Source organism: Amblyraja radiata, chromosome 13 (assembly GCF_010909765.2).
Source record: "Amblyraja radiata isolate CabotCenter1 chromosome 13, sAmbRad1.1.pri, whole genome shotgun sequence".
Classification (NCBI taxonomy): domain Eukaryota; kingdom Metazoa; phylum Chordata; class Chondrichthyes; order Rajiformes; family Rajidae; genus Amblyraja; species Amblyraja radiata.
Window position 1 is genome coordinate 52,464,204 of NC_045968.1, and position 26,356 is coordinate 52,490,559.

At 37.5% G+C, this 26,356-nt stretch overlaps 1 protein-coding gene across 1 annotated transcript in view; it reads right to left on the reverse strand.

The window, feature by feature from the left end:
- LOC116979504 (cell wall protein DAN4-like) overlaps nt 1–26,130 on the reverse strand; it is a 48,438-nt gene extending 22,308 nt beyond the window's left edge. The window contains exons 1-3 of the mRNA XM_033031014.1: nt 26,089–26,130; nt 24,293–24,388; nt 7,488–7,547 (exon numbers count right to left, since the gene is read on the reverse strand). Of these exons, the coding sequence (XP_032886905.1) occupies nt 7,488–7,547; nt 24,293–24,335 (103 nt within the window). The 5' untranslated portion in view covers nt 24,336–24,388; nt 26,089–26,130. The remainder of the gene's footprint in view (nt 1–7,487; nt 7,548–24,292; nt 24,389–26,088) is intronic.
- Nucleotides 26,131–26,356: the final 226 nt, after the last annotated feature.

Below are 26,356 nucleotides of genomic sequence, written 5' to 3' on the forward strand. Positions count from 1 at the left end.
AACCTCTTCTCTAATCTTACTATGTTCAGTCATTACTGTTATCTGTGATTTCACACCGCTGCTTTGAAGAATGACACGCATGCGTCCTGGCGGGTTCTTCGAACTGGTAAGTTCTCGTTTAATTTTGTTTTAAATCTGATGATGTATATTAACATCGTACAATCATGTAAGTGGTAACTGGTACATTGGATCTGCTACTATCTTCCAAATCGAATAAGCATCGATGATGTCAAGAACTAATAAATGAATATTTGCATGACTTTCATTATTGGCTTATTTTGACTGCTTGCATGATATTCCAAACATAATCTATAACTGATGAGATGTAATATTGCCTAGAATTGAACGAACATGGATATATGGAGCAAGCATCCATATGAAGTTGTTGCGACAGTTATATTATTTAAAAGAGACTTGGACAGATGAATGGATTAGAAAGTTTAGAGTGATTTAGAACCGTCGTGGGCAAATGGAGCTGGCTTCAATGGCTGATCATATTGGACATATTGGACCGTGGAGATTATTTCCATTCGGATTGACACAACTACTCTCTAAGTCTAGGAGGGGTTGATGAGATAAGTTTAATCAATATTTCTTAATTTCCCATGCCCAGATTTGGCGTACAGTTCTAAACTGACATTAATTATTTTATTTTTTATTCTGATGATGTGTATTAGCAACATACAATCATGTAATTTGTAACTGGTGCAATTGATTTACTGATATTTTCCAAATAAAAAAGGATCCACGATAATAGAAATGTTCAATTAAAAATTGTCTGACTTAAATTATTGATTTTTTTGACTACATATGATATTTCTATATAAACTATAGGGTAGATTACAATGGCAACTACTTTTCAAAGTGAATTCCAGATGCTAGGCAACAATATTCTACTCGAGTTATCACTATATTTCTGTCATGGCTTACGACCCATTATTGATTGTCACGTGTTGATCAATAATGTATCTTTTTAAAGTTTGATCAGTGAATCCTGATGCTGCATTATCCTCATACCTGTTGTTTCGCTGCTGGTGGCAGATGTAGTCGATGCAGTGGCAGTTGTTGTGTTTGGTTCTGAGAATGAAATAAAGATTAGATTAATGGAAATTGAAAGTGGATTAAATACTTTTTTCTTTCCTAAATGTCCCTGGGTGTTCAAGAAGAAGGTATTTTTTTAATCTGATGATGCATATTAACATCATACTGGTAACTGGTACATTGGATCTGCTACTATTTCCCAAAATGAATAAGCATCGATGTTGTTCACAAATAATGTAAGTGGTAATGTAAGTGGTAACTGGTACATTGGATCTGCTACTATTTCCCAAAACGAATAAGCATCGATGTTGTTCACAAATAATAAATTAATAATTGCCTGACTTTCATTATTGGCTTATTTGGCTGCTTCCATGATATTCTAACATAAATTATAACTGATGAGATGTAATGTTACCTAGTATTCAAGGAACATGTGTATATGGGGCAAGCATGCATATGAAGTGGTTGCGACAAGAACAGTTATATTATTCAAAAGAAACTTGGACAGATGAATGGAATAGAAAGTTTAGTGATATGGCACCGTCGTGGGAAAATGGAGCTAGCTTCAATGGCTGATCATATTGGACTGTGGAGATTATTTCCATTCTGATTGACACTATAACTCTCTAAATCTAAGAGGGGTTGACAAGCCAAGTTTAATCAATATTTACAAATTACCCATGCCCAGATTTGGTGTACAATTCTAAACTGACATTAATTATTTTATTTTTTATTCTGATGGTGCTGCATTATCCTCGTACCTGTTGTTTCGCTGCTGGTGGCAGACGTAGTCGATGCAGTGGGAGTTGTTGTGCTTGGTTCTGAGAATGAAATAAAGATGTGACATCAATGGAAATTAAAAGTGAATTAAACTCTCTTTTGTTTCCTAAAGTATGTAATGAGCAGCAATGAAAAATAAAATGTGAAATAAATTAGTGTGTTATGGAACTGCCATTGTCAAATAGAGCTTGATTCAATGGCTGATCATCCGTGTCTTGGACATATTGGGCCATAGAGACTATTTCAATTCTGTGTGACATAATTGCTGTCTGAGTCTAAGGAAGGATGACAAGACAAGCTTGATCATTTGCCAGATTTGGAGTACAAGTTGATATACTGTATATGATACCTGTCTCTGTTGATGTTGATTCTGTTGTATAAGTGGTCATTGTTGTACTTTGGTCTGTGGTTGCAGAAATTGTCGAACCTTCACATATACAGAGAAATATCAGTTTAAATAGATGGCACCACTCTCATTGCTACATTTGTAAAATGTACCTGGATGTTCAAGCTTATTACTTTTTGTTTAATCTGATGATGCTTATTAACATCATGAGATCATGTAAATGGTAACTGATGCAATGGATTTGCTAGTGTTTTCCAAACAAATAGGCATCCTTGATATTAAAAATGAACTACATAAACTATAACTGATGAGATGTAATGTTATCAAGAACGCAACAAATAATTGTATGGATAACAATTTGATTTCCGAAGATACCAACGAATTACAATAAATTACTTAATATAATTTTGTTCTCAGTATTCTGCTTTGATTTGTCACCACATTACGGCACAAAATACTGAAGTTGTGCATGCAAATTTGACTGAGCATTATCGGTTAGATTTATCATTCTCTCTCTCCATGGTTACCTAAATAATCTTGCCCTTTCTGACCAATCAGCTGAAATCTTTTTTTGTACAAGTCAATAACTATTCCTAATATCCCTAGTTATCTGGAATGTCGCTAGTTCATTTTAGTATTGTTTTTCAAGGCCAGCACTTTGTACAAAACTGCAATATGTTTGAGGATATAACCAGTATAAGAGCTGACCAGCACACATATGTTGGGCAGGCTTTACTTTATTTCTTGGATTGAAGGAGGATGAAGGTTGATCTGATAGATTTGTGTAAATCATGTTGAAATAGAAGTATTAATGAACAGAGTCTTTACCCAGGTTGTGTAACTAGTATTGTAGGGCACTGATTTAAGGTTAGAGGTAATGGTTGTATGGAGCAGGCATGCAGATGAAGTGGTTGAGGCAGGAACAATAATATTATTTAAAATAAATTTGGACAGGTGCATGGATTGGAACATTTTAGAGTAGTATGGAACCGCCGCGGGCAAGTGGGGCTAGCGTCAATGGCTGATCAACTGTGGCTTGGACATATTGTGCCGCAGCGACTATTTTCATTCTGAAATAAACATGTGACATCAATGGAAATTAAAAGTGAATTAAACACTCTTTTGTTTCCTAAAGTATGTAATGAGCAGCAGTGAAAATTAAACATGTGAAATGAATTAGTGTGATATGGAACTGCCATTGTCCAATAGAGCTCAATTCAATGGCTGATCATCCGTGTCTTGGACATATTGGGCCATAGAGACTATTTCTATTCTGTGTGACATAATTGCTGTCTGAGTCTAAGGAAGGTTGCAAAGACAAGCTTGGTCATTTGCCCAGATTTGTAGTACAAGTTGTAATACTGCATATGGTACCTGTCTCTGTTGATGTTGATTCTGTTGTATAAGAGGTCATCGTTGTACTTTGGTCTGTGGACGTGCTTTCTTCTGTGGTTGCAGAAATTGTCGAAACTTCACATATACAGAGAAATATCAGTTTAAATACATGGCAGCACTCTCATTGCTACATTTGTAAAATGTACCTGGATGTTCAAGCTTATTATTTTTTGTTTAATCTGATGATGCATATTAACATCATGCGATCATGTAAGTGGTAACTGATGCAATGGATTTGCTAGAGTTTTCCAAACAAATAGGCATTCACAGACAGTGTACTGTGTTACATTAAAAACTGCATGGACACGGTCACAGTGGACAAACGCATCCGGGTCTACCCCAACCAGAAGCCCTGGATGAACCGGGAGTTCCAGCGGCTGTTGAAAGAGAGGAACACCGCTTTTAGGTCTGGCGATAGGGCTTTAAACAGCACGGCCCAAGTTAACCTGAAGAGAGGCATCAGATACGCCAAATCAGACTACAGCAGGAAGAAAGAGGACCACCTGGACAGTAATAACAGCAGGCAGGTGCGGCAGGGGATCCAGTATCTCACCAACTACAAGACCAACCTTGGAGCTGCTGAAGGTGATGCCTCGTTGGCAGAGGAGCTGAACCTCTTCTTTGCTCGCTTTGAAGTGGAGCCACCCGAGACAGCCTCATCACACCATATGGTCCACAGCAGCCTAACCCTCAAGATAGAGGAGCATGAGGTGAGGCGCACGCTGCGGGCCATCAATCCAAGGAAGGCTACTGGACCCGACGGCGTCCCTGGACGCATGCTGAAGGACTGCGCAGACCAGCTGGCTGGAGTCTGTACGAGCATTTTCAACCAGTCTCTGGCCCAGTCCACTGTTCCACCCTGTCTCAAGTCCGCAACCATAGTCCCCTTGCCCAAAAACCCCACATTTCCAGCCTCAACGACTACCGGCCAGTCGCACTCACACCAGTGGTGATGAAGTGTTTTGAAAAACTGGTCCGGGGTCATATCACATCACTCCTGCCCCGAAGCTTTGACCCCCACCAGTTTGCGTACAGAGCGAATAGATCTACAGAGGACGCTGTAGCCACAGCTCTCCATGCTGCACTGTCCCACCTGGAGCAGCGGGGGAGCTACGTGCGGATGCTCTTTGTGGACTACAGCTCTGCTTTTAATACCATCCTTCCCCACAAACTGGTGGACAAACTGGGGGACTTGGGACTTCCACACTCCACCTGCATGTGGATAAATAGCTTCCTGTCGGGTCGCAGCCAGAGAGTCAGAGTGGGCCATCACACATCCACGGCCCTCAGCTTCAGTACCGGCTCTCCACAGGGCTGCATGCTGAGCCCCCTGCTCTACACCATCTACACACATGACTGCACCCCCGCCCACCACAGCAACACCATAGTCAAATTTGCGGATGACACTACGGCGGTGGGACTCGTCTCCGGGGGGGACGAGTACGCCTACTGGGATGAAGCGGAGCAGCTGACAGTGTGGTGTGGAGAAAATAACCTGCTCCTCAACACCTTAAAGACAAAGGAAATAATAATAGACTTCAGGAAGAATAAAACGGACATGGTACCATTAATTATCAGAGGGGACTGTGTGGAGAGGGTGGCGGATTTCCGCTTCCTGGGAATCCATATTGAGGAGGACCTGACATGGAGCGTGAACACCTCTGCGCTGTTGAAAAAGGTCCAGCAGAGACTGCACTTCCTGAGGGTGCTCAGGAAGAATAACATCACTCAGAGACTGCTGCTGTCCTTTTATCGGTGCTCCATTGAGAGCATCCTAACATACTGTGTATGCGTATGGTACACCAGCTGCACAGCGGCTCAGAGGAAAGCGCTCCAGAGGGCCATTGACAACACCCAGAGTATTGTCGGCTGCCCTCTCCTTACCTTGGAGATCCTACACAGTTCCCGCTGCATCAAAAAATCCCAGAGTATTATAAAGGACATTTCCCACCCCGGACGCTCCCTGTTTGAACTGTTGCCATCAGGCAGACGGTACAGATCTACAAGGACAAGGACAAACAGACTTAAAAACAGTTTTTACCCCACTGCTATAAAGGCACTAAATGTAGCCGCCAAGGATATTTATTTTAGTTGTTTATCTTTTTTAATATTTTCCCTTGTATGTATCGTTAGCTTTTAGAAATGTTTGAATGGTGCACTGACTGGCTGACATTTTTAAATTTCGTTGTACATGGTTCATGTTACAATGTCAATAAAGAAACTATTATACTATGATATTAAAAATAAACTACATAAACTATAACTGATGAGACGTAATGTTACCAAGAACGCAACAAATAATTGTATGGATAACAATTTGATTTCTGAAGATACCAACGAATTACGATAAATTACTTAATATCATTTTTTTCTCAGTGTGCTACTTTGATTTGTCATATTACGGCGCAATGTTTAATGCAGTAGTCTTCAACTGAAAATACTGAATTTGTGCATGCAAATTTGACTGAACATTAGCTGTTAGATTTACCATTCTCTCTCCATAGTTACCTAAATAATCTTGCCCTTTCTGACCAAACAACTGAAATCGTTTTTTGCACGTCAATAACTCTTCCTAAAATCCCTAGTTATCTGGAATGTCGCTAGTTCATTTTAGTATTGTTTTTCAAGGCCAGAACTTTGTACAAAACTGCAATATGTTTAAGGATATAACCAGTATAAGAGCTGATCTGCACACAAATATTGTGCAGGCTTTACTTTATTTCTTGGATTGAAGGAGGATGAAGGTTGATCTGATAGATTTGTGTAAATCATTTTGAAATAGAAGTATTAATGAACAGAGTCTTTACCCAGGGTGGTATCTAGTATTGTAGGGCACTGATTTATGGTTAGAGGGAATAGATATAATAAGAACTTGATCTGATCTATTTCACCGAGGGTAATGGTTGTATGGAGCAGGCATGCAGATGAAGTGGTTGAGGCAGGAACAATAATATTATTTAAAATAAATTTGGACAGGTGCATGGATTGGAACATTTTAGAGTAGTATGGAACCGCTGCGGGCAAGTGTGGCTTGGACATATTGTGCCGGAGAGACTATTTTCATTCTGTATGACACAATTACTCTCTGAGTCGAAGAGCAGTTGAGAAGAAATGTTTTACCATTATTTCTGAATTTCCCTTGCCCAAATCTGGTGCACTAGATGTGATTTATGGTACCTGTCTCTGTTGATGTTGATTCTGTTGTATAAGTGGCCATCATTGTACTTTGGTCTGTGGATGTGCTCTCTTCTGTGGATGTAGATATTGACGAATCTTCACATATACAGAGAAATATCAGTTAAAATACATGGCAGTATACTCATGGCTACACATAAAATGTCCCTGGATGTCCAAGAAGAGGTTATTTTATTTTAATCTGATGACGTATATTAACATCGTACAATCATGTAAGTGGTATCTGGTACATTGTATCTGCTACTATTTTCCAAATCGAAAAAGCATCGATGATGTTAAGAAATAATAAATGAATAATTGCCTGACATTCATTATTGGCTTATTTGACTGCTTGCATGATATTCAAACATAAATTTCAACTGATGAGATGAAATGTTATCTCGATTTTAAGGAACATGGGTATATGGAGCAAGCATCCATATAAAGTGGTTGCGACAGTTATATTATTGAAAGGAGACTTCGACAGAAGAATGGATTAGAAAGTTTAGAGTGGTTTGGAATCGTCGTGGGCAAATGGAGCTGGGTTCAATGGCTGATCATATTGGACATATTGGACCGTGGAGATTATTTCCATTTGGATTGACACAATTACTCTCTAAGTCTAGGAGGGGTTGACAAGACAAATTTAATCAATATCTCTTAATTTCCCATGCCCAGATTTGGAGTACAATTCTAAACTGACATTAATTATTTTATTTTTTATTCTGATGGTGCTGCATTATCCTCGTACCTGTTGTTTCACTGCTGGTGGCGGACGTAGTCGAATCAGAGGCAGTTGTTGTGCTTGGTTCTGAGAATGAAATAAAGGTGTGACATCAATGGAAATTAAAAGTGAATTAAACACTCTTTTGTTTCCTAAAGTATGCCATGAGCAGCAATGAAAAATAAAATGTGAAATAAATTAGTGTGATAGAAACATAGAAACATAGAAACATAGAAATTAGGTGCAGGAGTCGGCCATTCGGCCCTTCGAGCCTGCACCGCCATTCAATATGATCATGGCTGATCATCCAACTCAGTATCCCGTACCTGCCTTCTCTCCATACCCTCTGATCCCCTTAGCCACAAGGGCCACATCTAACTCCCTCTTAAATATAGCCAATGAACTGGCCTCGACTACCCTCTGTGGCAGGGAGTTCCAGAGATTCACCACTCTCTGTGTGAAAAAAGTTCTTCTCATCTCGGTTTTAAAGGATTTTCCCCTTATCCTTAAGCTGTGACCCCTTGTCCTGGACTTACCCAACATCGGGAGCAATCTTCCTGCATCTAGCCTGTCCAACCCCTTAAGAATTTTGTAAGTTTCTATAAGATCCCCTCTCAATCTCCTAAATTCTAGAGAGTATAAACCAAGTCTATCCAGTCTTTCTTCATAAGACAGTCCTGACATCCCAGGAATCAGTCTGGTGAACCTTCTCTGCACTCCCTCTATGGCAATAATGTCCTTCCTCAGATTTGGAGACCAAAACTGTACGCAATACTCCAGGTGTGGTCTCACCAAGACCCTGTACAACTGCAGTAGAACCTCCCTGCTCCTATACTCAAATCCTTTTGCTATGAAAGCTAACATACCATACCATAACATACCATACCATGATATGGAACTGCCATTGTCAAATAGAGCTCGATTCAACGGCTGATCATCCGTGTCTTGGACATATTGGGTCATAGAGACTATTTCCATTCTGTGTAACATAATTGCTGTCTGAGTCTAAGGAAGGTTGACAAGACAAGCTTGATCATTTGCCCAGATTTTGAGTACAAGTTGTTATACTGTATATGGTACCTGTCACTGTTGATGTTGATTCTGTTGTATAAGAGGTCACCGTTGTACTTTGGTCTGTGGTTGCAGAAATTGTCGAATCTTGACATATACAGAGAAATATCAGTTTAAATAGATGGCACCAATTTCATTGCTACATTTGTAAAATGTACCTGGATGTTCAAGCTTATTACTTTTTATTTAATCTGATGATGCTTATTAACATCATGCGATCATGTAAGTGGTAACTGATGCAATGGATTTGCTAGTGTTTTCCAAACAAATAGGCATCCATGATATTAGAAATGAACAACATAAACTATAACTAATGAGATGTAATGTTACCAAGAATGCAACAAATAATTGTATGGATAACAATTTGATTTCTGAAGATACCAACGAATTATGATAAATTACTTAATATAATTTTGTTCTCAGTATTCTGCTTTGATTTGTCACCACATTACGGCACAATGTTTAATGCAGTAGTCTTCAACTGAAAATACTGAAGTTGTGCATGCAAATTTGACTGAGCATTATCTGTTAGATTTCCATTCGGATTGACACAATTACTGTCTAAGTCTAGGAGGGGTTGACAAGAGAAGTTTAATCAATATTTCCAAATTTCCCATGCCCAGATTTGGCGTACAGTTCTAAACTGACATTAATTATTTTATTTTTTATTCTGATGATGTGTATTAGCAACATACAATCATGTAAGTTGTAACTGGTGCAATTGATTTACTGATATTTTCCAAATAAAAAAGGATCCACGATAATAGAAATGTTCAATTAATAATTGTCTGACTTAAATTATTGATTTTTTTGACTACGTATGATATTTCTATATAAACTATAGGGTTGATTACAATGGCAACTACTTTTCAAAGTGAATTCCAAATGTTAGGCAACAATATTCTACTCGAGTTATCACTATATTTCTGTCATGGCTTACGACCCATTATAGATTGTCACGTGTTGATCAATAATGTATCTGATTCAATGATTTAAAGTTTGATCAGTGAATCCTGGTGCTGCATTATCCTCATACCTGTTGTTTCGCTGCTGGTGGTGGACGTAGTCGATGCAGTGGCAGTTGTTGTGCTTGGTTCTGAGAATGAAATAAAGATGTGACATTAATGGAAATTGAAAGTGGAATAAACACTTCTTTCTTTCCTAAATGTCCCTGGGTGTTCAAGAAGATGTTATTTTTTTAATCTGATGATGCATATTAACATCATACAATCATGTAAGTGGTAACTGGTACATTGGATCTGCTACTATTTCCCAAAACGAATAAGCATCGATGTTGTTCACAAATAATAAATTAATAATTGCCTGACTTTCATTATTGGCTTATTTGGCTGCTTGCATGATATTCTAACATAAATTATAACTGATGAGCTGTAATGTTACCTAGTATTCACGGAACATGGGTATATGGGGCAAGCATGCATATTTTTTATTTTTTTATTAGTTATTTATTTCGGACAGAATAAAAGAATAAAAAGCAAATGTGAAACAACATACAAAAAACAAAACACAAATATTTATAGTGTCATAAACAATATCTATAAATAAATGAAATCATATGTGTCCGAAAAGGAGCAGGAAGAAGCCAAAGCTTATTAATTCCCACCCCTTATTCAACTGCTTGTAATTATCTCATACAAATTTAGCAGCTATATGTACACCATATGTACACCAGCCACTATATGTACACCAAATTATTTACATTTGAACACTAATCAAATACTTACAAAGCCATACAAAAAAGAAAAAAGAAAAATAAAAGAAAAAACCCGCAAATACTATACAGTATCTTAGTCATATTTACAACCCATCACTCTATAATCACCCTTCCCAATACAATCAGTACAACAAATATCACAATCACCTATCCTCATCCCAATATCCTTTTAAACAAGTGTTTTTGTACATCTTTTTAAACTGAATTATGCTTGTGCTAAGTTTTATCTCCTGTTCCAAACCATTCCACAAATTCACACCACAGATTGCTATGCACATACTTTTAAGAGTTGTTCTGACATTGAGTTTTTTTAAATTATGTTCCCCTCTCAAATTATACCCACCCTGTCTTTCCATAAACAGTTTTTGTATATTTCTTGGAAGTAAGTTATTTCTTGCTTTGTACATGATTTGCGCACTTAAATTTAACCAGATCAGTGAACTTCAGTGTATGTGACTTTAAGAATAATAATTCGGTATGTACAAGATATCCAACGTTATTGATAATTCTTATTGCTCTTTTGTGCATAATGGCTGTAGGTTGGTTTTGTAGGTGTTACCCCATATCTCCACACAGTAACTCAGATATGGCAATATGAGTGTATTATACAAAGTATGTAATGATTTGTGGTCCAGAATGTGTCTTGACTTTCCCAATATTGCTATAGATTTTGCCAGTTTTGCTTTGACGTGGTTTATATGTGGTTTCCAGCAGATTTTGTGGTCTAAGATCACACCAAGAAATTTATTTTCATATACTCTTTCTATACTTATGTTATCTATTTTCAATTGTACTTGAGGGTTTATTTTATGTTTTCCAAATCTTTGTTTTGCTTAAATTTAGAGACAATTTGTTGACATCAGACCACTGTTTTAATTTATTCATTTCTGATGTGATGACTTCCAAAAGCTGCTTCAAATAATCATCGGAACAAAAAATATTCGTATCATCGGCAAATATAATCAATTTCAGTACAGGTGCACAACCTTTTATCCGAAGATCCAAATAACGAAAACCTCCGAATAGCGGCCATTTTTTCGGTCCTTGAAGAAAGGTCCTTGAAAACGTTCACCGAGGGCGGCCCGCAGAGGTGACAGCGGAACCTCCGGTCGGTCCTCGAAGAAAGGGTGACTAAATCCCCATTCATAAAAGAGAAGGTGAGGGTATATTGCGCGGGAAGGTTAATAATTGACAATATGCTGCTGCCTGCCCGCTGAGTTAAAAAGTTCCCACGGTAGATCGTGAGTCTACCGTGGGAACTTTTTAACTCAGCGGGCAGGCAGCAGCATATTGTCAATTATTAACCTTCCCGCGCAATATACCCTCACCTTCTCTTTTATGAATGGGGATTTAGTGCCCCTTTCTTCGAGGACCAACCGGAGGTTCCGCTGTCACCTCTGCGGGCCGCCCTCGGTGAACGTTTTCAAGCGCAAGCACGGAGATCCCAGAGACCCACAGCCAACAGCAGCCCAGCCCAGCCCCGCTCCAACTACAGAGGAAAACTGCAAACTGGCCGGAGACGTCAGGACCACCAGAAGCCGTTCCCCGAGCTGCGCCCCCTCATCGGGACACCGACCCCCAGGCCCACTGCAAGCACGGAGATCCCAGAGACCCACAGCCAGCAGCAGCCCAGCCCCGTTCCGACCAAAGATCTTTGGTTCCAACTACAGAGGAACCTGGGTTGCGGATGACGGGGCGCAGCTCGGGGCGTCGTAGGGGCCCATCGGGGAGCGGGTTCCTGTTGGTCCTGACGTCTCCGGCCACCTGCCATCCTCCGGGAACTGTACCGCCCTTGCAGGAGAGTGGGGTTGTTTGCAGTTGCAGAGGGAGGGGGCAAGGGCGGTACAGTTCCCAGTCTCAGATCCAGTCCAGGGGGGTGGCCAGAGACGTCAGGACCAACGGGACACCGACCCCCAGGCCCACTGCAAGCACGGAGATCCCAGAGACCCACAGCCAGCAGCAACTCCAGCCCAGCCCCGCTCCAACTCCAGGGGAACACGTAGGGGAAGAAGCTGATGGTGTGCAAGGTACGTCTTGTTCTTGGGGTGGCGGATGAGGGGGCGCAGCTCGGGCTGTGGGCAAACTGCCACTTGTCGCCGTAGCGGCCCATTGGGGAGCGGATTCCTCTGGAGTTGGAGGGGGAGGTGGGTATTGTGCTGTTTGATCGCCCCCTGCTATCCCAGGGACAGGGAGACACCGCGGCTTTTTAGACTGGTGGGCAATCACTTCCAAAGTTCTGCCCACACAGTCAGTACACCTCTCCTACACTGCATTTCATACAAACATTTATTCTGCAAGAAAAAACTACATTGAAGACACAAACTCGCGACCGAGTAACTGCCAGGATCGAGGCGCAAACTCGCGACCTAGCTCGGGGATTCAAGAATCCCCGAGCTAGGCCGCCTAAAGGCATGTAGCCCCGCTAGGGTGACATGAGTGCGAGAGGTGATTCAATGCTGCGGGCACATTTACAAATTCAGGAATTCATTCAACACACTGCATTTCATACAGACATTTATTCTGCAAGAAAAAACGACATTGAAGACTCAAACTCGCGACCGAGTAACTGCCGGGATCAAGGCGCAAACTCGTGACCTTGCGGATATGAGCCGAGCACTCTACCACTGAGCCAGCCATTAAAATCTACGCTAAAAAATTTCCATTCCGAAGACCGACAAATTCTGAATTACGAAAAGTGTCTGGTCCCAAGGCTTTCGGATAAAAGGTTGTGCACCTGTATATTTGATACTTTACATATGTCATTAATGTACATTATGAAAAGCTTTGAACCTAACACAGACCCTTGAGGTACTCCACAAGTTATGTTCATGTAAGTTGATTTATGTTCACCTATTTCTACAAATTGTTGCCTGTTTCTTAAATAGCTTCTCACCCAATCCAGTCCAACCCCTGATGCCATACTTATCCAGTTTCATGAGTAAAATGTCGTGATTTACGGTATCAAATGCTTTTTTTTAATCTATAAATATTCCTACTGCAAGTTTTTTATTATCTATGCAATTTGTGATTTCCTCAATTAGTTCCATTAGTGCCATAGATGTTGATCTGTCTGTCCGGAATCCATATTGACTCTCGACCAAAAGCTTATGTTTTTCAATGAAATTGTCAAGTCTTTCTGTAAAATGTTTTTCAAGGATCTTGGAGAATTGGGAGAGTAAAGAAACAGGCCTGTAATTTGTGAAATGGTGTCTATCCCCAGTTTTATATAATGGTATTACTTTAGCTATTTTCATTTTGTTTGGAAATTTACCGGATTGAAAAGACAAGTTACAGATATGAGTTAATGGTTCGGCAATTTCTTCAATAACGTTTTTTATTATAATCATGTCAATATCATTCCAATCAGTAGAGGATTTGCTTTTACATTTTCTTACAGTGTCTATGATTTATTTTCCTTCGACTGCTCTAAGGAAGATAGAACAATTATTTCTATCCCAAAGATCAGTATCTGCCCCTTCTTTTGTTTCTGGGTCATTAATTTTTTCTCCCAAATCTGGTCCCACATTTACAAAGAATTTGTGAAAACCATTAACCACATCATCCATATTATTTATTGTCTTTTTATCCTCAATAAAATACTCAGGGTAGCCTGTATTTTTGATCCATTTCTAATAATACTATTTAGCACGTTCCATAAACCTTTCATATTGTTTTTATTATTCTCTAACATTTTATTATAGTATTCTTTCTTACATATCCTCATAATATTGGTTAATTTATTCTTATATTTTTTATATTTATTTTCTGCTTCTGAAGTTCGATATTTTATGAATTGTCTATATAGTGTGTTTTTCTTTTTGCAGGCATTTTTTAAACCCTTAGTGATCCATGGACTATTTGTTTGTTTTTGTCTATCACTATATTGTTTCACAGGACAGTTTTTGTCATAAAGTGATTTAAAAATATTTAGAAATCCATTGTATGTTTGTCGACATCTTCACCCTCATATACTACCCTCCAATTCTGTTTCAGTAATTCATTCTTAAATGCATTTATGTTTTCTTCGGTTCTCACCCTTTTGTATTTGAAATGACTGGTGTTCCTAGGTTTCCTATAACTACAGTGATAAACAATAAAAACAGGTAAATGGTCACTGATGTCACTGTATAATAGTTTGCTTACTGTATTATTTTCCATAATGTTTGTGAATATGTTGTCTATTAATGTCGCACGATGAGAAGTAATTCTACTCGGTCTGGTTAATCTAGGATATAAACCCATACTGTACATAGTATTGATGAATTCTTCTGTCATTTTATGCTTTTTTGGATTCAACAGGTCAATATTGTAATCCCCACAGATGAACATAATCTTTTGTAATGATTTTGTAAACATTGTTTCCATCCAATCTTTAAATATTTCAATACTGGATCCAGGAGCTCTGTATATACAGCTCACAATAAAATGTTGGTCTTTTCCATACAAATTTCTACTGTAATACATTCCAACAAGTCGTCAACAGCAGTTGTCATGTTCTCCACCACCTTATATTTCAGTCTTTTATCCACATAGATCGCCACAACTCCTCCATTTTTTTCCCTTCTGTTTATATAATTCAGTTCATAGCCATCCATGTCAAAGTCCACACCTTTCTCAGGGCTGATCCAGGTCTCTGATATTGCTATAAGGTTAAATGGGTTATTGAACTGTCTTAAATATTCTTATATGGAGCGGAAGTTGGCATATAGACTTCTGCTATTAAAGTGGATAATTGATATATTATGTTCTGATTGGAAAGTTATATTGAATTGCTCATCTGTGTAATAACTGCAGCTGTTGTTGATATTGTTAAGTAAATTATTTTCTGGATCAATATCATTTTCTACGTTATGTGTGTTATGCTCTGTATAGGCAAAGGTTTCTAGTCCTGATAGAGATATATTTTTTTCGTCAGGAATTATCATGGTTGTGGTTTTTATTTTATATATTATTTATTTGCTACTAAGTGTATTCCATTACCTTGTTCAGGTTTGTCACCTTGGTATTTATCCAGTTCATTCTGGTCCCTAATGACTAATACTTTGGCTTGTTCAGGTGGTCTGTTCAGCTTGATGAATATTTTGCAGTTTGCAGTCCATGTAGATTGAATTTTCTTCTGCTTTCTCAAGAGTCGGGCTTTTCTGGCGATGTCAGCATTTTTCTTTGTCATGTGTTCATTCAAATATACATCCGAGCCCTTTAGCCGTCTTCCCTGTTTCAGCAGTTCAGTTTTGTGCTTCCTGTTAGCAAACCGAATTATTATGGCTGGTTTGTCCATCTTATTTCTCCGTGTGAGCGGGTGACAAGCTTTGATGTTGTCCCTGTCCATCTCAATCCCTTTTGAGTGGAGGAACGCCGTCACCTGTTGCTCCACAGATGCAGCGTCCTGCTCGCTTGTCTCCCCTTCGTTCTGCGTTGTCACCGCCCGTGCATATGAGCGGGGTTTTGTCTCCAGACCAATGACAATGATATCGTTCATTCTGGCGTACTGCTCCAGATTAGCCACCCGGTTCTCCAGCAACATAATCTGCTGTCCTTCTCGGAGTTTTGTTGCCTCAGGGCTTTAACTTCCTCCACCAAATTCATGATGGTTTCCTGCTGTTGTCTAACAACAGAAACCTCCTCCATCAGCATGTCGAGCGATTTCTTAATATAGTCAACCTCCTCAGCAGATGCGGGATTTTCTTTTGGCGGCATGGCTATCCCGACTCTCCAGCGTTCCTCGGCGAGCTGCAAATTCTCTCAGATAACCCCAGCTGATCTTAGCTGTTCCTGCAGCAACGAAAGGGATTTCTGCTATCTGTGTTGCTGGAATCTCCTTATCTCCGTTGTTCTTGCAGAGAAAAAGGAGGCTTCCTCAGCTCCAGCTTTCAAGGCCGCAGAAAGTCGAGACAGTGTAGAAATTCTCCCATACCACACAAAACCAGACCAGTAATGATGAGGCAGTAAGGAGGGTTGTTCTGGACACAGGTGTAAAGTCCAGAAACATTGTTCTCTCCTAATGTTTGAGTCGATAAAGATTAGGCAGGCTGCCAGCGACAGTAGTGGGAGCTACGCAGTAGGGTGATAACACCGCACACAGCCCAAAAACATGCAGAAACTTCTTCAAATACATTTCTGCAGAGTTGCAGCGATACACAAGATGTTTATGTATTGCTGTACCTCCTCCAACATCACAAAGATGTTTTGAAACACCAAATTTGTGTGATTTCCACAAGAGCACTTATACACGGACCTCCGAGCTCCGAGCTCCAACATCATCATATGAAGTGGTTGCGACAAGAACAGTTATATTATTCAAAAGAGACTTGGACAGATGAATGGAATAGAATGTTTAGAGTGATATGGCACCATCGTGGGCAAATGGAGCTAGCTTCAATGGCTGATCATATTGGACTGTGGAGATTATTTCCATTCTGATTGACACTATTACTCTCTAAATCTAAGAGGGGTTGACAAGCCAAGTTTAATCAATATTTCGAAATTACCCATGCCCAGATTTGGAGTACAATTCCAAACAGACATTAATTATTTCATTTTTTATTCTGATGGTGCTGCATTATCCTCGTACCTGTTGTTTCGCTGCTGGTGGCGGACGTAGTCGATGCAGTGGCAGTTGTTGTGCTTGGTTCTGAGAATGAAATAAAGATGTGACATCAATGGAAATTAAAAGTGAATTAAACACTCTTTTGTTTTCTAAAGTATGTAATGAGCAGGAATGAAAAATAAAATGTGAAATAAATTAGTGTGATATGGAACTGCCATTGTCAAATAGAGCTTGATTCAATGGCTGATCATCCGTGTCTTGGACATATTGGGCCATAGAGACTTTTTCCATTCTGTGTGACATAATTGCTGTCTGAGTCTAAGGAAGGTTGGCAAGACAAGCTTGATCATTTGCCCAGATTTGGAGTACAAGTTGTTATACTGTATATGGTACCTGTCTCTGTTGATGTTGATTGTGTTGTATAAGAGGTCATCGTTGTACTTTGGTCTGTGGTTGCAGAAATTGTCGAATCTTCACATATACAGAGAAATATCAGTTTAAATAGATAGCACCACTCTCATTGCTACATTTGTAAAATGTACCTGGATGTTCAAGCTTATTACTTTTTGTTTAATCTGATGATGCTTATTAACATCATGCGATCATGTAAGTGGTAACTGATGCAATGGATTTGCTAGTGTTTTCCAAACAAATAGGTATCCATGATATTAAAAATGAACTACACAAACTATAACTAATGAGATGTAATGTTACCAAGAACGCAACAAATAATTGTATGGATAACAATTTGATTTCTGAAGATACCAACGAATTACGATAAATTACTTAATATAATTTTGTTCTCAGTATTCTGCTTTAATTTGTCACCACATTACGGCACAATGTTTAATGCAGTAGTCTTCAACTGAAAATACTGAAGTTGTGCATGCAAATTTGACTGAGCATTATCTGTTAGATTTATCATTCTCTCTCTCCATAGCTACCTAAATAATCTTGCCCTTTCTGACCAATCAGCTGAAATCTTTTTTTGCACGTCAATAACTATTCCTAATATCCCTTGTTATCTGGAATGTGGCTAGTTCATTTTAGTATTGTTTTTCAAGGCCAGCACTTTCTACAAAACTGCAATATGTTTGAGGATATAACCAGTATAAGAGCTGATCTGCACACATATGTTGGGCAGGCTTTACTTTATTTCTTGGATTGAAGGAGGATGAAGGTTGATCTGATAGATTTGTGTAAATCATGTTGAAATAGAAGCATTAATGAACAGAGTATTTGTGTATCTAGTATTGTAGGGCACTGATTTAAGGTTAGAGGGAATAGATATAATAAGAACCTGACCTTATTTTTTCACCGAGGGTGATGATTGTATGGAGCAGGCATGCAGATGAAGTGATTGAGGCAGGAACAATTATATTATTTAAAAGAGATTTGGACAGGCGCATGGATTGGAACATTTTAGAGTTAAATGGAAGCGCCGAGGCCAATTGGAGCTAGCTTCAATGGCTGCTCAACCGTGGCTTGAACATATTGAGCCGGAGAGACTATTTACATTCTGTATGACACAATTACTCTCTGAGTCGAAGAGGGGTTGAGAAGATACGTTTTACCATTATTTCAGAATTTCCCTTGCCCAAATCTGGTGCACTGGATGTGACTTATGGTACCTGTCTCTGTTGATGTTGATTCAGTTGTATAAGAGGTCATCATTGTACTTTGGTCTGTGGATGTGCTTTCTTCTGTGGATGTAGATATTGTTGAATCTTCACATATGCAGAGAAATATCAGTTAAAATACATGGCAGCATACTCATGGCTACACATAAAATGTCCCTGGATGTCCAAGAAGATGGAATTTTGTTTTAAATCTGATGAAGTATATTAACATCGTACAATCATGTAAGTACATTGGATCTGCTACTACTTTCCAAATCGAATAAGCATCGATGATGTTAAGAAATAATAAATGAATAATTGCCTGACTTTCATTATTGGCTTATTTGACTGCTTGCATGATATTCCAACATAATTTATAATTGATGAGATGTAATGTTACCTAGAATTCAAGGAACATGGGTATATGGGGCAAGCATCCATATGAAGTGGTTGCGGCAGTTATATTAATTAAAAGAGACTTAAACAGATGAATGGATTAGAAAGTTTTGAGTGATTTGGAACCGTCGTGGGCAAATGGAGCTGGCTTCGATGGCTGATCATATTGGACATATTGGACCGTGGAGATTATTTTCATTCGGATTGACATATTTACTCTCTAAGACTAGGAGGGGTTGACAAGACAAGTTTAATCAATATTTCTTAATTTCCCATGCCCAGATTTGGAATACAGTTCTAAACTGACATTATTTATTTTATTTTTTATTCTGATGATGTGCATTCGCAACATACAATCATGTCAGTTGTAACTGGTGCATTTGATCTACTGATATTTTCCAAACAAAGAAGCATCCACGATAATAGAAATGTTAAATTAATAATTGTCTGACACATTATTGACTTTAACTACTTTTATGATATTTCTACATAAACTATAGGGTTCTGTCATGGATTATGACCCATTATTGATTGTCACGTGTTGATGAACAATGAATCTTTTTAAAGTTTGATCAGTGAATCCAGGTGCTGCATTATGCTCGTACCTGTTGTTTCGCTGCTGGTGGCGGACGTAGTCGATGCAGTGGCAGTTGTTGTGCTTGGTTCTGAGAATGAAATAAAGATGTGACATCAATGGAAATAAAAAGTGAATTAAACACTCTTTTGTTTCCTAAAGTATGTAATGAGCTGCAGTGAAAATTAAACATGTGAAATGAATTAGTGTGATATGGAACTGCCATGGTCAAATAGAGCTCAATTCAATGGCTGATCATCCGTGTCTTGGACATATTGGGCCATAGAGACTACTTCTATTCTGTGTGACATAATTGCTGTCTGAGTCTAAGGAAGGTTGCACAGACAAGCTTGATCATTTGCCCAGATTTGGAGTACAATTTGTAATACTGCATATGGTACCTGTCTCTGTTGATGTTGATTCTGTTGTATAAAAGGTCATCGTTGTACTTTGGTCTGTGGACGTGCTTTCTTCTGTGGTTGCAGAAATTGTCGAATCTTCACATATACAGAGAAATATCAGTTTAAATTCATGGCAGCACTCTCATTGCTACATTTGTAAAATGTACCTGTATGTTCAAGCTTATTATTTTTTGTTTAACCTGATGATGCATATTAACATCATGCGATCATGTAAGTGGTAACTGATGCAATGGATTTGCTAAAGTTTTCCAAACAAATAGGCATCCATGATATTAAAAATAAACTACATAAACTATAACTGATGAGATGTAATGTTACCAAGTACGCAACAAATAATTGTATGGATAACATTTTGATTCCTTTTTTTAAACTTTTTTTTAATAATATTTTTATTAGAAGTAGACATATTATTAAGTATAGTTACATATTATAGTAAAAAAACTTTTCATATACATCAGTCATACATTATTAAAATTTTAAATTGTCGATTACTTCTGCTTCTAGTGTTTTTTTTAAATATAGAAAAAGAGAGAAAGAGAGAATAAAAAGTTACAAATATCAAAAAAACAGAAAAGGTGGAATGGATTACTTATAATACGTCATTGGATATAGGTTCATAGATTATAAAGTATGACTTTTCATCTAATCCTGAGTTCAAGTTTCAGTTGGGTTTTCGTGCTGGACCAATCTATCCCGTTAGATAATTAATGAATGGAGCCCATATTTTATCAAAATGTTCTTGTTTGTCCATTAAGACAAGTCTAATTCTTTCTAGATATAGGGTCTCCAACATTTCCACAATCCACATTTTAATTGTGGGGGTTGTAGGGCCTTTCCAAAATCTTAATATTAATTATTTCCCGGTTATTATACTGTTGTCGAGGAAATTTCTTTGGCTTGTTGTGAGTGTTAAACTTTGCTCTGATATTCCAAATATTATTAATTTTGAGTTTGGATCCAGTTTTGTATTAATAACTTCTGAAATTATTTCAAAAATATCAGTCCAGAAATGTTTAATTTTTATACAATTTGCAACCGTATGTGTTAAATTAGCATCTAGATGTAGACATTTATCACAAATAGGAGAGATTTGTGGGAAGATTCTATTTAGTTTTATTTTAGAGTAGTGTAATCTATGTAAGACTTTAAATTGTATTAAAGCATGTCTGGCATTTAACGAACAATGATATATATGTTGTAAACTTTCGTCCCACAAATCTTTCGTTATAGGATGACCCAATTCATTTTCCCATGTGTGTCTATATGGTTCCGTCGGTGGTACCTCGTTGTTTAGGAGGGTGTTATAAATATAAGCTATCAATTTTTCAGTGTTAGGATGCTTGTTCAAACAATCATCAAGGATTTCTGGTTCCCTAGTCCTGTAGACTTGTGTGTTAGATTTAACATAATCTCTAATTTGTAGATATCTGAAGAAATTATTTGAGTGCAGTCCATGATTCTGTTGTAACTCTTGAAATGAAAGAAAAGTGCCTTTCCCATAAAGATGTCCATTCTTTTTAATTCCATAATTTTTCCATTGTGTGAAACCCCTATCCAAAAAGGATGGCTTGAATAAAGGATTATTTACAATGGGAAGGCATAGTGGTATATTATTCAATTTTAAAACTTTTTAAAATGTTTCCAAATTCGTATTCCACTATGTATTATGGGGTTTTCCTTATAGGTTTTTTTGTGCAGTTTTGTGGTAGCAAATATGATCGAACCAATTTCAAAAGGTAAACAGTCTTCCTTTTCCATCCTTAACCAATCTGGTTGTTGATCCATTTCTTCCAGCCAGAAATTCATGTTTTTAATATGGACTGCCCAGAAATAAAACAAGAAATTGGGCAAAGCCAAACCTCCATTTATCTTTGACTTACATAAATGTTTTTTACTTATTCTATGATTCTTATAATCCCAACTAAAACTTGTAACAATGGAGTCGACTTTTTTGAAAAAAGTTTTTGGGATATATATCGGGATTAATTGAAATAGGTACAGTAGTTGCGGTAAGAAGATCATTTTTATAGCATTAATTCTCCCAAGCATTGAAATGGGAAGTGTTTTCCAGTATTGAATATTCTTGTGTAGTTTATTCAGTAAGGGTGTAAAATTTAGTTTAAATAAAGAGGTATATGTCTTAGTTACATAGATTCCGAAGTATTTAAATTTATCTTTAACTATTTTAAAAGGGGATTGTTGTAATGTATGTAAATTGAGTTTTGTTATTGGCATGATTTCACTTTTATTCCAATTAATTCTATATCCTGAAAACTGACCAAATTGAGTTATTAAATTGAATAGATTTGGAATACTAGTTTCTAACTTTGTAATATATATTAGTACGTCATCTGCATATAAGGACATTTTATTCCTTGTGTCTCTAGTGTTGTATCCATATATTCCTGTATGGGTTCTAACGCTTTTTGCTAAGGGTTCGATTGCAAGAGCAAATAATAGTGGGGATAGTGAACATCCTTGTCTACAACCTCAAGAGAGATTACATTTAGTTGATAACATTTGGTTTGATAATATTCTAGCTGTTGGATTAGAGTATAACAATTTAACCCATGTACAGTACTTCTCTCCCAATTGAAATGTTTCCATCACCGAAAATAAATATGGCCAATCTACCTGGTCAAATGCTTTTTCAGCATCTAACAAAATAATTGGTAGATCTGCATTAGGAATTCTATTGGAGTATATAATATTGAATAGTCTTCTCAGATTATAAAATGAATAACGTTTTGGAATAAATCCTGTTTGGTCGGGGTGTATTAATTTGTTAATCACTAAGCTCAATCTATGAGATAGAATTGTTGTTAATATTTTATGATCAGTATTTAAAAGGGCTATTGCTCTATATGAACCTGGGTCTTCAAGATCCTTATCCGTTTTTGGTATGAGTATGATTGTAGATTCATTTAGAGTTTCTGGGAGTTTCTGTTGAGTGTAAGCGTAATTGTACAGTGTCTGTAGGCGTGGAGAGACCAGATCATAATTGTTTAAATAAAATTTAGAACTTAGACCATCAGGACCTGCAGCCTTTCCGTTTTTTAAAGATTTAATTGACTCTTCAATGTCTTTTATCGTAATTTCAGCACCAAGTGATTCTCTCTCTTTCTGATCTAAACCCGCAAGCTTACATTTCTGTAGAAATGTTTCCATTCCTGCTGATTGTTCTGTCATTTTAGATGAGTACAATTTTTGATAGTATTGTAAAAATCTATCATTAATATCTTTAGGCAGTGTTAATGTTTCTCCCTTGTCTTTTCTAATTTTGTAAATTGTTTTTTCCCCGTCCAGTTTACAAAGTTGTCGCGCTAATAGTTTTTGTGGTTTATCACCAAATTCAAAATTTAATTGTTTTGTATGTTGATAAAGTTTTATAACTTGGTCTGAGTATATCTTGTTCAATTTATATTTCAGTACTGCAATTTTATTGTATTTTATCATGGATGGTGCTGCTGCATTTTCTATGTGTAATTGCCTTATTTCCATTTCCAATTTCTGTTGTTTGGCCCTATTCTCTTTGTTAAGAAATGATTGAGAAGAGATTAATGCTCCTCGCACAAATGCTTTAAATGTTTCCCAAAGAAGGGAGGCAGAGATTTCAGGGTTACATTTTTTTCTCAGTGTGCTGCTTTGATTTGTCATCACGTTATGGTACAATGTTTAATGCAGTAGTCTTCAACTGAAAATATTGAATTTGTGCATGCAAATTTGACTGAGCATTAGTTGTTAGATTTCTCATTCTCTCTCCATAGTTACCTAAATAATCTTGCCCTTTCTGACCAATCAACTGAAATCGTTTTTTGCACAAGTCAATAACTCTTCCTAATATCCCTAGTTATCTGGAATGTCGCTCGTTCATTTTAGTATTGCTTTTCAAGGCCAGAACTTTGTACAAAACTGCAATATGTTTGAGGATATAACCAGCATAAGAGCTGATCTGCACATATATGTTGGGCAGGCTTTACTTTATTTCTTGGATTGAAGGAGGATGAAGGTTGATCTGATAGATTTGTGTAAATCATGTTGAAATAGAAGTATTAATGAACAGAGTCTTTACCCAGGTTGGTATCTAGTATTGTAGGGCACTGATTTAAGGTTATAGGGAATAGATATAATAAGAACTTGATCTGATCTATTTCACCGAGGGTAATGGTTGTATGGAGCAGGCATGCTGATGAAGTGGTTGAGGCAGGAACAATAATATTATTTAAAATAAATTTGGATAGGTGCATGGATTGGAACATTTTAGAGTAGAATGGAACCGCCGCGGGCAAGTGGAGCTAGCTTCAATGGCTGATCAACTGTGGCTTGGACATATTGTGCCACAGCGACTATTTTCATTCTGTATGACACAATTACTCTCTGGGTCGAAGAGCAGTTGAGAAGAAAATTTTACCATTATTTCTGAATTTTCCTTGCCCAAATCTGGTGCACTAGATATGATTTATGGTACCTGTCTCTGTTGATGTTGATTCTGTTGTATAAGAGGTCATCATTGTACTTTGGTCTGTGGATGTGCTCTCTTCTGTGGATGTAGATATTGTTGAATCTTCACATATGCAGAGAAATATCAGTTAAAATACATGGCCGCATACCCATGGCTACACATAAAATGTCCCTGGATGTCCAAGAAGATGTAATTTTGTTTTATATCTGATGATGTATATTAACATCGTACAATCATGTAAGTGGTAACTGGTACATTGGATCTTCTACTATTTTCCAAATCGAATAAGCATCGATGATGTCAAGAAATAATAAATGAATAATTGCCTGACTATCATTATTGGCTTATTTTGACTGCTTTCATGATATTCCAAACATAATCTATAACTGATGAGATGTAATATTACCTAGAATTGAACGAACATGGGTATATGGAGCAAGCATCCATATGAAGTTGTTGCGACAGTTATATTATTTAAAAGAGACTTGAACAGATGAATGGATTCGAAAGTTTAGAGTGATTTGGAACCGTCGTGGGCAAATGGAGCTGGCTTCAATGGCTGATCATATTGGACATATTGGACCGTGGAGATTATTTCCATTCGGATTGACACATTTACTCTCTAAGCCTAGGAGGGGTTGACAAGAGAAGTTTAATCAATATTTCTTAATTTCCCATGCCCAGATTTGGCGTATAGTTCTAAACTGACATTAATTATTTTATTTTTTATTCTGATGATGTGTATTAGCAACATACAATCATGTAAGTTGTAACTGGTGCAATTGATTTACTGATATTTTCCAAATAAAAAAGGATCCACGATAATAGAAATGTTCAATTAATCATTGTCCGACTTAAATTATTGATTTTTTTGACTACGTATGATATTTCTATATAAACTATAGTGTTGATTACAATGGCAACTACTTTTCAAAGTGAATTCCAGATGTTAGGCAACAATATTCTACTCGAGTTATCACTATATTTCTGTATGGCTTACGACCCATTATTGATTGTCACGTGTTGATCAATAATGTATCTTTTTAAAGTTTGATCAGTGAATCCTGGTGCTGCATTATCCTCATACCTGTTGTTTCGCTGCTGGTGGCGGACGTAGTCGATGCAGTGGCAGTTGTTGTGCTTGGTTCTGAGAATGAAATAAAGATGTGACATTAATGGAAATTGAAAGTGGAATTAAACACTCTTTCTTTCCTAAATGTCCCTGGGTGTTCAAGAAGATGGTATTTTTTTTAATCTGATGATGCATATTAACATCATACAATCATGTAAGTGGTAACTGGTACATTGGATCTGCTACTATTTCCCAAAACGAATAAGCATCGATGTTGTTCACAAATAATAAATTAATAATTGCCTGACTTTCATTATTGGCTTATTTGACTGCTTGCATGATATTCTAACATAAATTATAACTGATGAGATGTAATGTTACCTAGTATTCAAGGAACATGGGTATATGGGGCAAGCATGCATATGAAGTGGTTGCGACAAGAACAGTTATATTATTCAAAAGAGACTTGGACAGATGAATGGAATAGAAAGTTTAGAGTGATATGGCACCGTCGTGGGCAAATGGAGCTAGCTTCAATGGCTGATCATATTGGACTGTGGAGATTATTTCCATTCTGATTGACACTATTACTCTCTAAATCTAAGAGGGTTTGACAAGCCAAGTTTAATCAATCTCTCCAAATTACCCATGCCCAGATTTGGAGTACAATTCTAAACTGACATTAATTATTTTATTTTTTTATTCTGATGGTGCTGCATTATCCTCGTACCTGTTGTTTCGCTGCTGGTGGCGGACGTAGTCGATGCAGTGGCAGTTGGTGTGCTTGGTTCTGAGAATGAAATAAAGATGTGACATCAATGGAAATTAAAAGTGAGTTAAACACTCTTTTGTTTCCTAAGGTATGTAATGAGCAGCAATGAAAAATAAAATGTGAAATAAATTAGTGTGATATGGAACTGCCATTGTCAAATAGAGCTCGATTCAATGGCTGTTCATCCGTGTCTTGGACATATTGGGCCATAGAGACTATTTCCATT